The sequence below is a fragment of the Schistocerca serialis genome, chromosome 10 (assembly GCF_023864345.2).
Source record: "Schistocerca serialis cubense isolate TAMUIC-IGC-003099 chromosome 10, iqSchSeri2.2, whole genome shotgun sequence".
Lineage (NCBI taxonomy): Eukaryota > Metazoa > Arthropoda > Insecta > Orthoptera > Acrididae > Schistocerca > Schistocerca serialis.
The window spans coordinates 142,370,236-142,384,727 of NC_064647.1; the positions used below are offsets into that span (position 1 = coordinate 142,370,236).

The 14,492-nt window shown below is 41.4% G+C and overlaps 1 protein-coding gene across 3 annotated transcripts in view; it reads left to right on the top strand.

The window, feature by feature from the left end:
* Positions 1-14,492, top strand: part of LOC126425288 (uncharacterized) — a 390,004-nt gene that overhangs the window by 210,578 nt on the left and 164,934 nt on the right. For all 3 annotated transcript variants that reach the window (XM_050088259.1, XM_050088260.1, XM_050088261.1), the window contains 2 exons: positions 5,355-5,480; positions 13,025-13,232. In XM_050088259.1, the coding sequence (XP_049944216.1) occupies positions 5,355-5,480; positions 13,025-13,232 (334 nt within the window). The remainder of the gene's footprint in view (positions 1-5,354; positions 5,481-13,024; positions 13,233-14,492) is intronic.

A 14,492-nucleotide genomic window follows, 5' to 3' on the forward strand; every position in this document is an offset into this window, starting at 1 on the left:
GGCTGAAAACTTATGGATCCCAGGAAAGCCCCTTCCAAGTGAGCCTTGAAAAGGTTGGTATAAGAAGGAGCCATCCTGGTTCCCATGGCCATACCCCAGATCTGTTTGTATGTCTGCCCCTCAAAGGTGAAGTAGTTGTTGGTAAGTATAAAGTTGATTAAGGTGAGTAGGAAGGATATGATAGGTTTGGAATCAGGTGGGTGCTGACTGAGGAAATGTTCAGCAGCAGACCGACCACGTATGTGGAGGATGTTGGTATAGAGGGAGGTGGCATCAATGGTGACAAACAAGGTGTGTGGTGGGAGTGGGTCAGGGAAGGACTTCAGACAATCTAAGGAATGGTTGATATCTTTGATGTCTGTAATTTATCTTGATGACATTTGGGTTGTAGACCCTACTTAGGAGGAGAATTTACAGACCTTAAGTCAGTTTTCCAATGCATCTAGAGATTGGCCTTCGTTGCAAGCTGGAAATGCTCAGTTTTTTCCTTTCAAAAGATGCATTTTTTAGGTCATGTGCTTAGTAAAGATGGTCTCTTCCCCACAGACGAACATATCATCATCAGTTTGCCAGCACCCAAGACCCTGAAAGATCTCAATTATTTTTAGAGTGAGAGTTTTTAGTATGCTCAGTTCATTCCCCAGGCCATGCTCTTCTGCAAGTCTCTTAACTGATTTTGCCAAAAAGGCTTTAAGTGTGTCTGGTCTATGGATTGTCAATGGGCTATTCACTCCCTCAGGCAATGTTTTTACTCTGCTCCCTGTCTGGCATCATTTACACTGGGAAAGCCTTTAACCCTTGCATATGATGTGTCCTGTGGCATTGGTGCACTCCTGTCCCATTGGAACGTAGACAACACTGAACAGCCCATCACTTGTCCTCAAAGACATTTTCCACTGTGTAGCATAATTATTCATAGGTGGGAAAGGAGATGCTATTATTTTTGGAGTCAGAAAGTTTCACAGGTTCCTTTATGGAGTGAGGTTGCTTCTCATCACTGACCACAAGCTGTTGCTTTCCTTATTTCAACCTCATTCCAAGCTGCCAGATACAACTCCTCCACTGGTCAGAGTGATGGATCCTCTTCCCCAGTAACTAGTGTTACCATGTTGGATGATGCTGGAAGCAAGCCCTGTTTGATTTTCCATTGACAGCATGCAGAGTCGTGACCACATTGTCCACTGACCCTCTTTTTGGGAAAAACATTTTGGCTGTCCAATTGGGCTTGCTCAAGCTGGTCTCCTCAGGTGTGGTTCAGGCAAATCATATGTTTTTTCTCCAATGTGATTGTCTCACTGTTGTCCTGGAGGTCCTCCTGCTTGCCACAAAGGAACAATGCTGTCAAATGGTTGTCTCCCTGGTGTTGCAGCCTCATGTACTGCAGTTGCTACATACGTACTGGAGTACAACTTATACGAAGATGTTGGCGTTATGTCACATCTACTGAACGGTTGTGACTTGTAACATCTGGAGTGACCTTGTGGGTCCTGTGAACAGAACCAGATTGCACCAGTTGTCTCCTAGACCACTCCCAGAACACCCTTGAGACAGGGTGCATGTCAATTTCAGTGGTCCATTTATGGGCAGCATGTGGTTGTTGGTGTTCGATGCATTGTCCAGTTTTCCTCACCTAGCCAGGCTGTTGTCCAATTTTCTGTACATAGTGAAGCTATCCTCCATGTTATAGACTGTCACTGTTCATGCATTGTTGATTATTTTTTCCATAGAGGGATCCCCTCAGACCCCCATGTCTGATAACAGCAGGTAGTTTTTACCATGTGAGTTTGAAGACTTTTGCATCCACAGTGGCATCCAGGATCTGATTACCATCATGTTTCACCGGGGTTAAAACTCAGAGGTGGACTTCTTTATGTGTACATTCAGGATTCAAATGAAGAAGTCTTTGTCTGCCTCTTCCCACGATGTGTTGTCGAGTTTTGTGGCTACATACCAGGCAACATCAGTCATCAGGTTCAGCCTGACAGAACATTTGCATGGGTGCCAGCCACAGAGTCTCCTGGATATGTTGTAGCATGAGTGCATGCCACGAATGACTATGGGCCACCGCATTTTCCCCAGGGCTGCCATTTTTGCTCAATGTTTTGTGTTTTGACTGGCAGCAGGGGTGGCTGCCAGATGTCATGGTGAGCCACAAAGGTTGGCATTTTTTTATGGTTGGTATTGTAGGGGAGCAGTTGACTCTCTATGCCAATCAGATGGGACTACACCTGTTGGGGAATTTCTGTTGTGGCTTTTTGTTTAGGTGAACAACAGGGTAAATCATGATGCTGTTCCAGAGGGGGAGTTCCCAATTGCCACAGTGCATCCTGTTGCAATCCATCCATGCCTTCTGCAGCCTCATACTCCAGTGAGGCTCATGCGTCTGTCTGCTGAGGTGGAGCCTTTTCATTTCAACTCATCCCCTCCCCTTCTAAATCCTTGCTCCCTTCATTAACGGAGGTGGTCTCCTCCCCACTGCCCCCAAAAGGCAGGTCATAGCCACAGCCTCCATGTACTTCGAGCCTTCTGGGGGATCCGGCGGTGTTGACATTGCCTCTGCTGCTGTGTTCTCCGGCACTCTCTCTCTTTTTCTGCCAGAGGCTGTGGCCCAGTCCTGGCCATTTTTTGGCCCTGCATGGCCTTTTCAGGGGCAAGGGATTTAGTACCCCACTAGCAGACATCAAGATGGAGGCAGATGAACTGGCAAGGGTAGCACAGCAGAGTAGGCCAGAAACCTGCCACAGAGTGTGCATGCATCGAGTAGTATAGGCAGATCCACTGATGTAAGTTTTTACATGTGGGTATACATAAGTAGAGCAGGCCAGCACTCACACTGCATTCATCCACTGTGGGTGTCAGCTTTCACTTTGTGCTTAGTCATTAGCTGCCTGCACTAGATGCATGCTGAGTTATTGCCACACACATCTCTACATGGTTTCGGATGCTCTACTTGCTGTAGCTCGACATATGTGTAGAGTTCATTTCCTCTCTTGGGGTTCTCTTTTCCGGTTGTTACCTAGCCACTGCTGACCTGTGAAGTATGCCTGTGCAGATACTAAATGCTGGATTGTCAACGAGTAATGTGGCAACCTGGGAAGAGGTCTCGTTCTTCCAATGTTTTTATAGGCACTGCAGTATTACTTCTGGCACCATGGTGTGTGGAGCCATGGGTATGAATTTACGACACATCTGGTAGTGATTGAGGGATCTCTGACAGTGCAGCAGTATGTCACCGACATCCTGTGTCAAGTTTTACTTGTTATACGATGGTACTGGAGTGCCATGTTTCAACAGGGCAGTGTTCACCACATATCACATGTGTGTCTATGAACTGTCTGCATGATGCTGCAGTACACACATGGGCAGCAACATCCCCATATATGTTCAACAGAATATGTGTGTGCCTACCTCAGATCCCAATTCTGTCCCATTGTCAGTATCCAGGATATGAGATTACAACAACCTTCCAAACTGAATTAGTGCATGCATCCAGACCAGAGAGGGTACTGTGCCATACTGATAAGTGGGCTCAGACAGACAAGTTCTTTGTAAATTGGAATCCTTATCATAACCACTGTAATAACATCACTTACTATCTCAACCTATTAAGTTTCTTTTCCTCCTCCTGTTCTGGGTGCCTCACTATTTTTACCAGACAGTGCAGCTTAATGCTAACGGCAGGGTGGTGCCTTTGAAAAGGATGCAATCAGTTTCTTTCTTTCCCTGCTGCACGGGATTAGCCAAGCAGTTTAAGGCGCTGCAGACATGGACTGTGCGACTGGTCCCGGCGGAGGTTTGAGTCCTCCCTCGGGCATGGGTGTATGTATTTGTCCTTAGGATAATTTAGGTTAAGTAGTGTGTAAGTTTAGGGACTGATGACCTTAGCAGTTAAATCCCATAAGATTTCACACACATTTGAACATTTGAAGTTTCTTTCCCCAGCCTGAGCTTGCATTCTATCTCTCATGGCCTTATCATTGACAGAACATTAACTCCCAGTCTTCATTTCTTTTATACCACCTCAAAAATAATTTTCTATCATACCACTGTATGAAGTTTGAGGTGTTACATTTTGTTCCTAGCTAAAACTGACTGCGTCTTCTTTCATTAGACATTCACCACAACTACTGTAATTTTGATTAGGTAACACTTACATAATTTCAAAAAAAAATTTATATTTTGATATAATAAAGTTTAGGCTGTGTTTACTGCTCAGTCTGAGGTATTATTTCTACAGTATACATTAGCCCTTTAAATTATATTAATATTTTGTTGTCCAATGCCTCCTCTATCTGGTGAGCAACAATGTATCATGACTCATAAATGTATAAATGTTTTGGACATAATGAGACTGTCACAGTAGATCATAATAAATTTAAAATACTTTAAACATTCCATACAGAAAACCAATCCACTGCTAGAATTGACTACATTAAAATAATATTTCTACTCATCAATCAATCAATTAGAATTTTTTAAGCAAAAACACACTTGTAAGTAAATTAATTATGGGATACAAAGGATATACATATCAATATTATGAAAAGAAAAGTTGCCACTCACCATATAGTGGAGGTGCTGAGTTGCAGATAGGCTAACAAAAAGACTGTCACAAATAAAGCTTTCAGCCAGTAAGGAGTCGTCTATGTGAGTTGCTTTTGCATGAGTGTGTGTGTGTACTTTTAAATGTGCCTGTCTGCTACTCAACACCTCCTTTATGTGCTGACTAGTAGATTATCCTAATTTGTATTGTTATTCCATCCTGGATGTACATTTTTGAACACGTTGTTGCTTTCTGAAGATCTGTTCACAATAATCATTCCACAAAATATTTTGGGACCATACCCTTTTGTTCGTATAATGTCCTGTCTTTATGGACATAAATGGGCCAAACAGCAAACTTGGCATCCAGTAGGTGCAGCCACCACAGTTTGCTATGGACATCACAGTATTATACTCGATTTTGTTTTATATGAAACAAACCATATGAAATACACATGAATACATAGACTCATCTGTTAGCTCCGTTTATTAAATTTTATCAGAATGCAGACCTGAGTTTTGCACTTTTAATCAGTCAGGGGTAAAGAAACACCGTGTAGCCTTGCTTCACTGTAATTTCTCCACACATGTGATTCCTGAAATATGTAGGAATGTAAGTGGTCTAAAATGATGGTAATGCTCCTTTTCTTAATATTAGGCACAGTGAAACATATATGAACTCCAAGATACTTTTTCATAGAAAGCTGGTAACAGGTGTGTGTTAAACATCATTCTCATAACAAATTTTCTTCACATTCAAAAGTCAGGTTTTCTGTCTTCTTAAAAATGTGGCTTTGGTTTGTTTGTTTCAGGTCTTGTCAAGGCTAAAAGAGGAAGGAAACTGGAAATTTAGTTCGCTGGATGTCTGCAATCTTTTAGCTTATATTCTGTGTGAGGATGTCTCTAGTGATATCACTGAAGCATCTGCTGAGATTTTGGTAAGTGTGCGGTGAAACTATACCAGTACTATTCTCCAACTTCACTTTTCTGTACTACAAAAATGGAAATTCCAGAGTTGAAGAAACAAAGAAAAATAGGGAAAACAACAAATTACTTACAGATGAAGGATTGGGGGTGCACGTGCGTGCACGCACACACACACACACACACACACACACACACACACACACACATATACACACGTTTGTGCTTGTTTTTGTGTCTATCAACATGCCAGTGCTTTCGTTTGGTAAGTCACATCATCTTTGTTTTTAGATATATTTTTCCCACGTGGAATGATGTAACTTACCAAACGAAAGCATTGGCATGTTGATAGACACATAAACAAACACAAACACACACACAAAATTCAAGCTTTCACAACCAATGGTTGCTTCGTCAGGAAAGAGGGAAGGAGAGGGAAAGACAAAAGGATGTGGGTTTTAAGGGAGAGGGTAAGGAGTCATTCTAATCCCGGGAGCGGAAAGACTTACCTTAGGGGGAGAAAAGGACAGGTATACACTCGCACACACACACATATCCATCCGCACATATACAGACATATATATTGTATATGTGCGGATGGATATGTGCGTGTGTGCGAGTGTATACCTGTCCTTTTCTCCCCCTAAGGTAAGTCTTTCCGCTCCCGGGATTAGAATGACTCCTTACCCTCTCCCTTAAAACCCACATCCTTTTGTCTTTCCCTCTCCTTCCCTCTTTCCTGATGCAGCAACTGTTGGTTGCAAAAGCTTGAATTTTGTGTGTGTGTTTGTGTTAAATTTGGCCAACACATACATCTATGTTTCATATTTAAAAAATTACAAAAGTTATCAACAGCTGTATGCTAAGTTGCTATCTTTACTGCTTCCATAATTTGTATTCCACTCAGGAGTGTCCAGAATAATACCAAAATTGGTTACTGTGCACAATTAAAAACACACACAGCTCAGTAATTCCTAATGTATATGTAATTCAGTTAATTTCATTAGTGTGACTAAGACATTGTGAACCTGAGTGGGAGGGGATAGGCGAAAACACACACACACACACACACACACACACACAAACACACACACACACCAGGCAGTCATGCCTAGAGCAACATTCTGTACCAACCAACAACCATGTTATCCCCTGTCATGTGGCATCTTTTGGGTTTAGTATGGGGATGAGGTTGGGGGCATGGATTAACCGCATCATCTTCGAACTGTTTTCAGCTTTCTTGACCTTGGAGCCACTACTTCTCACTCAATAGGTTCTCAGCTGGCATCATAAGTCTGAAAATACCCTGTTCCAGTCCTCCCAACAATGGAAAAAAATCTAGTTATAAAATGTAGCAAAATTCTGTATTTAGGAACAATAGTACTCATTATCTAAACTCAGAACCATAAGACAATGCCAAAATCGGGAAAAGACATGCAAGAAATGGGAAATCAGGCATGTAACATGTGCTGCAGTAATTCTTTGTAGCACATACTGCATTATAACCTGGCTGACGCAGTTACATTTAATCTTATGTATGACTGGACTTCAAAAAGTAAGTTACACTCGTGGTCCCATACAAAGATGTTTGCACAACAAGAGTGGTGCATTGCCAGTGTTTGGATAACAGGTACATCACAGTTTTGATGTGAAATGATGTGGCAGCTGGAAATGTACTCCATTGTTGAAGTACATTGGACAGTACAATTCTAAATTGCACACAGATTCACTGTAAAATTCTGGCAGTGTATGGATTAAATACAATGTTACATCTAGTCAACGTGAAATGGTGCCAACAATTCAGCTGAGGCCACACCAACATAATGTTGATTAGGAAGCCATCTACATCGAACACAGGTGACAATGTCCAGGCAGTCTAGGAACTGATACACACCAGTCTCAGCTTTTCTGATGACAAGAACGTTTGCACAGCTGATTTCTGCTGTCAAGGAACTGAATGATTTGTTGTTTACAGAGACTTGGTGACTATGTTGTACGGTAGTGTCATGTAACTATGTCATCTGGAAGTGTAGTGCGCCATTCGATAAAAACTACTTGCCTCGCAATAATAATGTATAACATATATTTTGAGCTCCATGCATATCTCTTCTTGAATTAACTGGATCAGATACACAAAAGAGCAATTGAATTTCTTGCTGACAGTATCAAGAGTATTATGAAAAGGTCAGACTGCTACTCACAATGTAGAGGAGCCATTAAGAAGTGGACAGGCACAACGAAAATTGCAGATGACTTCTCCCATGAGGCACAATTGCAGTCTATAGTCCCGGCCATAACTCTGTGTGTGTGTGTGTGTGTGTGTGTGTGTGTGTGTGTGTGTGTGTGTGTGTGTGTGTGTGTGGAGGCCTTTCGGCTGAAAGATGTATAGTAGTTTTTTCATAGTGTCCTTCTGCAAATTGACTTTACATTGTTTGTTGACAGTTTCAGTGTGTCATAGCATGGCCTTCAGGAAATGTGAAAATATTCTTATCAAGGACCACTCAAACCACCTCCCACAACTCTGTCAAGATTGGTGTAAGCTGGATACAATATACAGACGTCCTCAGTAAAATTATGGTCAGATAACATGGGGCCTCCACAATCACTCTTATATTTTAGGAGATACTCAAAGCATTCTGCCATAATTTACTAGCAGTTACATAGAACCTCATTTGCTGAAGATACAGATCACTTGTGGTGTGCTGTGGGTGAATAAATGGGTGCAGGTTACTCTCATCAACAATATTTTTGTTACAAAGACTGAAAGAATGCAAGTGCTGTTTTTTCTATGCTGTGGATGCTGAACTTAGAAATGAAATCAGTTTGTGGTTATTGGCTCAGTTTTCTTATGACACACTACCCTCTGCCTATTGGAATCTTTGAAAACGTTGCATATTAGTTTTTCTACTGTGGCTTAACTTAAACATTCTGCAGACTTACTGAAATATTTACAGGGAATTACCACACAGACAGTCACTTCATAAATCTACATCCAGGAAATGAAGATGGTTTGACAGCACTGCCAATGAGTGATTCTTAAACACATAAACTCATGTTGTGTTTGTTTCCACTTGCATCTCAGCATCAAGAATTCTGACAATTGTTGGAAGTGACTCCTTATTCCACTAAATTAATGAAAATTTGTGGTTTGTGTTAATTCAGAAGAGGACAGAAGTGGAAATACTCCATACCTGTGTAAAAAGTGTAGTTTTTTATTGTTATATCTGTAGATAGCTCTGAAATTGCAAAAACTTAATCCTCTTATGAAGAAGTGCTAAGAATTTTATTTTGGGTGTAAGGTTGAGGACAGGTACAAGAACTGTTCCGCCACCCCCTTCCCCCCTCCCTCTGACACACACACACACACACACACACACACACACACACACACACACACACACAAACAAAAAAGTGACCAGGAGCCAACATGCATCTTGTGTCCATGTGTTTGTAACTCTTGCTGTCATCAGAAATATTTGCTGCAAAATGATCTTTGACCAAAACCAGAAATGCTGCTCAGGCAGTGGCATCAGTGAGTTTGTGCAGTGCATGAGGACAGTGACATGGAAAATGCATTCAGGAGGGGGAGACAGAATAGAGGCATGGGAGATTATGGAGAAGAAAGTGTTGCTGTAGGATGCATGAAGCTGGGTTGTGGGGTAGGGGAGGAGATATGTGTGGGGCAAGGGCTAACAGATGGTGAGACAAGGAGGATTACAAGATCAGAGGCCATGTTCTGAGGATAACTCCCATCAGTAGTTCAGGGAAGTTGATGTTGTGCCAGAGGATCCATATATCATGAGTTGTGAAGTAAATATTGAAACAGAGCATGTTGTTTTCAGCAGTGTATTATGCTGCTGGGTGGCTAACTCTGCTCTTGGCCACTGTTTGGCAGTGTCCATTTGTTTGGCTGGACAACTGGTCAGTGGTTGTCCTAAGAAATTCCAGCAGAGCTGGTATACACTGAGGTGACAAAAGTCATAGGATAGCCATGTGTCCATATAAAGATGGTAGTAATAAGAGGGGAGTGCTCTAGTACTCAGGTGATTTGTGTGAAAAGGTTTCTTATGTGATTGGGCTGCACAATGAGAATTAACAGGCTTGGAATGCTGAATGGTAGTTGGAGCTAGACACATGGGACATTCTATTTTTGAAATTGTTAGGGAATTCAATATTCCAAGATCCACAGCACCAAGAGTCTGCCAAGAATACCAAATTTCAGGTATTATCTCCACAACAGACAGCGAAGTGGTCGATGGCTTTCACTGACCGAGAGCAACAGTATTTGTGTAGAGTTGTCACTGCTAATAGACAAGCAATACTGCATGAAATAACCACAGAAACCAGTATGGGACAGACAATGAATGTATCTGTTAGGACAACGTGGTGAAATTTGGTATTAATCTGCTATGGCTGCAGACAAATAACGTGAGTGCCTTTGCTGACAGCATGACATCGCTTGCATTGCCTCTCCTGAGCTCATGAGTACATCTGTTGGACCCTATGTGACTGGCAAAAATGTGGCCTTGACAGATGAGTCCCAATTTCAGTTGGTAAGAGCTGAGGGTAGGTTTTGAGTGAGGTGCAGACCCCATGAAGCTGTGGACCCAAGCTGTCAACAAGACATTGTGCAAGCTGGCAGTAGTTCCACAGCGATCTGGGCTGTGTTTATGTGGAATGCACTGGAGCCTCTGGTCCATCTGAACCAATCATTGACTCGAAATGGTTATGTTCTGGTACTTGGAGACCATTTTCAACCATTCATGGACTTCATATTCCCAAACAATGATGAAATTTTTGTGGATGACATTGTGCCATGTTACAAGGCTACAGTTAATCACAACTGGTTTGAAGAACATTCAGAACAATTCAAGGGAATGATTTCACCACCCAGACTGCCCAACATGAATCCCATTGAACATTTATGGGACATAATGCAGCAGGCAAAAAGGAATACAAAAATGAGATCGATAGGAAGTGCAAAATGGCTAAGCAGGGACCTTACATCCCGGAAGGTTTACCAGAAGATATGTCATCCGGTCGTGAAAGCCTTCATAAAATAAGCAGGGATGGCTAGAGGACAAATGTAAGGATGTAGAGGCTTATCTCACTAGGGGTAAGATAGATACTGCCTACAGGGAAATTAAAGAGACCTTTGGACAAAAGAGAACCACTTGCATGAATATCAAGAGCTCAGATGGAAACCCAGTTCTAAGCAAAGAAGGGAAAGCAGAAAGGTGGAAGGAGTATGTAGAGGGTCTATACATGGGCGATGTTCTTGAGGACAATATTATGGAAATGGAAGAGGATGTAGATGAAGATGAAATGGGAGATATGATACTAAGTGAAGAATTTGACAGAACACTGAAAGACCTGAGTCGAAACAAGGCCCCAGGAGTAGACTACATTCCATTAGAACTACTGACAGCCTTGGGAGAGCCAGTCCTGACAAAACTCTACCATCTGGTGAGCAAGATGTATGAGATAGGCAAAATTCCCTCAGACTTCAAGAAGAATATAATAATTCCAATCCCAAAGAAAGCGGGTGTTGACAGATGTGAAAATTACCGAACTATCAGTTTAATAAGTCACAGCTGCAAAATACTAACGCGAATTCTTTACAGATGAATGGAAAAACTGGTAGAAGCTGACCTCGAGGAAGATCAGTTTGGATTCCGTAGAAATGTTGGAACATGTGAGGCAATACTGACCGTACGATTTATCTTAGAAGAAAGATGAAGGAAAGGCAAACCTAAGTTTCTAGCATTTGTAGACTTAGAGAAAGCTTTTGACAATGTTGACTGGAATACTCTTGTTCAAATTCTGAAGGTGGCAGGGGTAAAATACAGGGAGCAAAAGGCTATTTACAATTTGTACAAAAAGCAGATGGCAGTTATAAGAGTCGAGGGACATGAAAGGGAAGCAGTGGTTGGGAAGGGAGTGAGATAGGGTTGTAGCCTCTCCCCGATGCTATTCAATATGTATATTGAGCAAGCAGTAAAGGAAGCAAAAGAAAAATTCGGAGTAGGTATTAAAATCCATGGAGAAGAAATAAAAACTTTGAGGTTCGCCAATGACATTGTAATTCTGTCAGAGACAGCAAAGGACTTGGAAGAGCAGTTGAACGGAATGGACAGTGTCTTGAAAGGAGGTTATAAGATGAACATCAACAAAAGCAAAACGAAGATAATGGAATGTAGTCAAATTAAGTCAGGTGATGCTGAGGGAATTAGATTAGGAAATGAGACACTTAAAGTAGTAAAGGAGTTTTGCTATTTAGGGAGCAAAATAACTGATGATGGTCGAAGTAGAGAGGATATAAAATGAAGACTGGCAATGGCAAGGAAAGCATTTCTGAAGAAGAGAAATTTGTTAACATCGAGTATAGATTTAATTGTCAGGAAGTCGTTTCTGAAAGTATTTGTATGGAGTGTAGCCATGTACGGAAGTGAAACATGGATGATAAATAGTTTAGACAAGAAGAGAATAGAAGCTTTCAAAATGTGGTGCTACAGAAGAATGCTGAAGATTAGATGGGTAGATCACATAACTAATGAGGAGGTATTGAATAGAATTGGGGAGAAGAGAAGTTTGTGGCACAACTTGACTAGAAGAAGGGATCGGTTGGTAGGAGATGTTCTGAGGCATAAAGGGATCACCAATTTAGTATTGGAGGGCAGCGTGGAGGGTAAAAATCGTAGAGGGAGACCAAGAGATGACTACACTAAGCAAATTCAGAAGGATGTAGGCTGCAGTAGGTACTGGGAGATGAAGTAGCTTGCACAGGATGGAGTAGCATGGAGAGCTGCATCAAACCAGTCTCAGGACTGAAGACCACAACAAGAATGGAGAGGTCAGTTCATACACAAAATCCTGCATTGGCAATACTTTTGTGATTATGGCAGTATGGTTCAGTATTTCTGTAGGGAACTTCCAGCAACTTGTTTACTCCATGCCATGTCAAGTTGCTGTACAATGCCATGCAAAAGGAGGTCTGACATCATATAAGAAGGTATCGTGTGGCTATTGTTAACTGACTGTATGATGTGGCTGGTCTCATAAGTCAAGTCTATTACAAGACTGCTGCCTCTCCCTCTGAGCTATCAGCCATTCTCCCACACCCTTACTCCCTCTCTCCAATTACTTTCTCCCTTGTCCACTCCACCTGCCACAAAGCCTCACTGCAGTTGAACTGTAGAGCTGCAGTACCGGCATGCAGCTGTGTATCTGCATCTACTCATAGCTCAAAAAATAATTTCTCCAAAAAATACAAAGGTCTCAGTTTTATTTATATGCCTTGTGATTACTCGGGACCTCCACTATTTGGTGAGTTGTTGCCTTCACTCCTCAAATTATTTACATTCTCACAGTTTCCGTTACCCGATCAATTACTCGTGAGTGCATTCTGAATTTCTCTTTGATGAACCATTCATACATATTGCTGTATTTTTCATTTTGGGTGATTATAGTCATGTTTTCATTTGAAAGAGTGTGTGGAAATATAGCACAAAAATTCCACTAAATTTTGTAAAAATAAAAAATGCATTTTCATTTGCAGAAATCCCAGTTTCGCCCTGGTACAGTGAACTCACAACACCGCCCCTGCCACCTGACCTGTGCCGCCCTGAGCTGTACGAGGAGCGTACTTTTCCACCGCACACAGAATGCACCTGTGGCCTTCTCTGTGGTTGCTTCCTGGCTTGGAGTAACTGGTACAATCTGCAAGAATTGCCTTTGTTCAGAATATGGCAACAAACATCTAACAGGTATGAGACAGCCCAGTGTCTGTTAGATTCAGTTAGACTAGAGACTTGCAGGCAGTTCCATCCGAAAAGAGTGAGATTCCTAGGTGTGTGTTTGTTGTCTGAAGACTTGAGATCAAATACAAACGTGTCTGATCTGACACACAAATCGTGTCTGGATAAGCAAAGCACTAAAATTGTATGGAGTTGAATTAAATAAGTGCACAAAAACTTCTGTATATGAGCCACCTTTAATCACTTTTGCAAGAGGACGTTTGAATGAACAAGGCATGTATACTTAATTATTTGTATCAAAGGAAAATTCAGCAAAGAAAATTAATCAATTATGACACAGAATTTATGGTCAGTGTTGCCTTCATGAGGCAATCCCAGGTTTTTGAAGTAAGTTCCTTCTTCAGGGAGGAGAGAAAGAGAGAGAGAGAGAGAGACAAGAAGGGGAAAATTAAAAAGGAATGTTAGTTCACTCAGACTCACCTGTAGTGAGAACGAGGGTAGCTGATAATGAATGGTGAGCTGTCAGAGAGGGTAAGTCAGAGACAGTACATTGCTAGATGCTGTGAGCTTTCTTCCTGATTTTCTTTTGTTGGGCTGAATTCCATACAGAATCTTGTGCTTCTCTCAACAGTAAATGCTTCAGTGTATATTGTCTTTCTGAACATTTGAATGAAGCACCATTGAATCGAAGTGTGCATAGATCGGGGGTATGGACCCATATAACATGGTTCATTTAACTTATGCTGTTTGTAAAATATTTAGTGTCATAGAATTATTAATTTCTAAATATTTTTTATGTCTGTGATAGTTTTTGTTAATGAAAAAATGAATGGCAATGTACTACCTCAAGGAAAATTCATAAAATGCAGCAGAACTCATGTAAAATTACTGGTCTGTATCCAAAAATTTGCATAGGTTCATTTGTAAAAATGAGTTTGGTACCTGTATCTCAGTACTCAATAATGTTATAATAATAGCTTCTTTTATGATTCCATTGAGACTGTTCATCAAAGTGAAAATTGATCATTATATGTGTCATATACATTGCTGGATTTCATCTCAGGATCTCTGGCCAATGTTTGTTTGATAATTTTTGTGGTGTTTCGTTGTCAAGAGTGGCTGGCATTGTCAAACATTCAGCCTCCATTGCTTTGAGCTCAAACTGCCAACAGCAGTATTGTGTGAATCTTTGACAATGCCAGTGACATGTTTTCCCAAAATGTCAGAAAAGTCGTTAAACTAATGTTGGCTGAAGATCAAGAAGCAAAA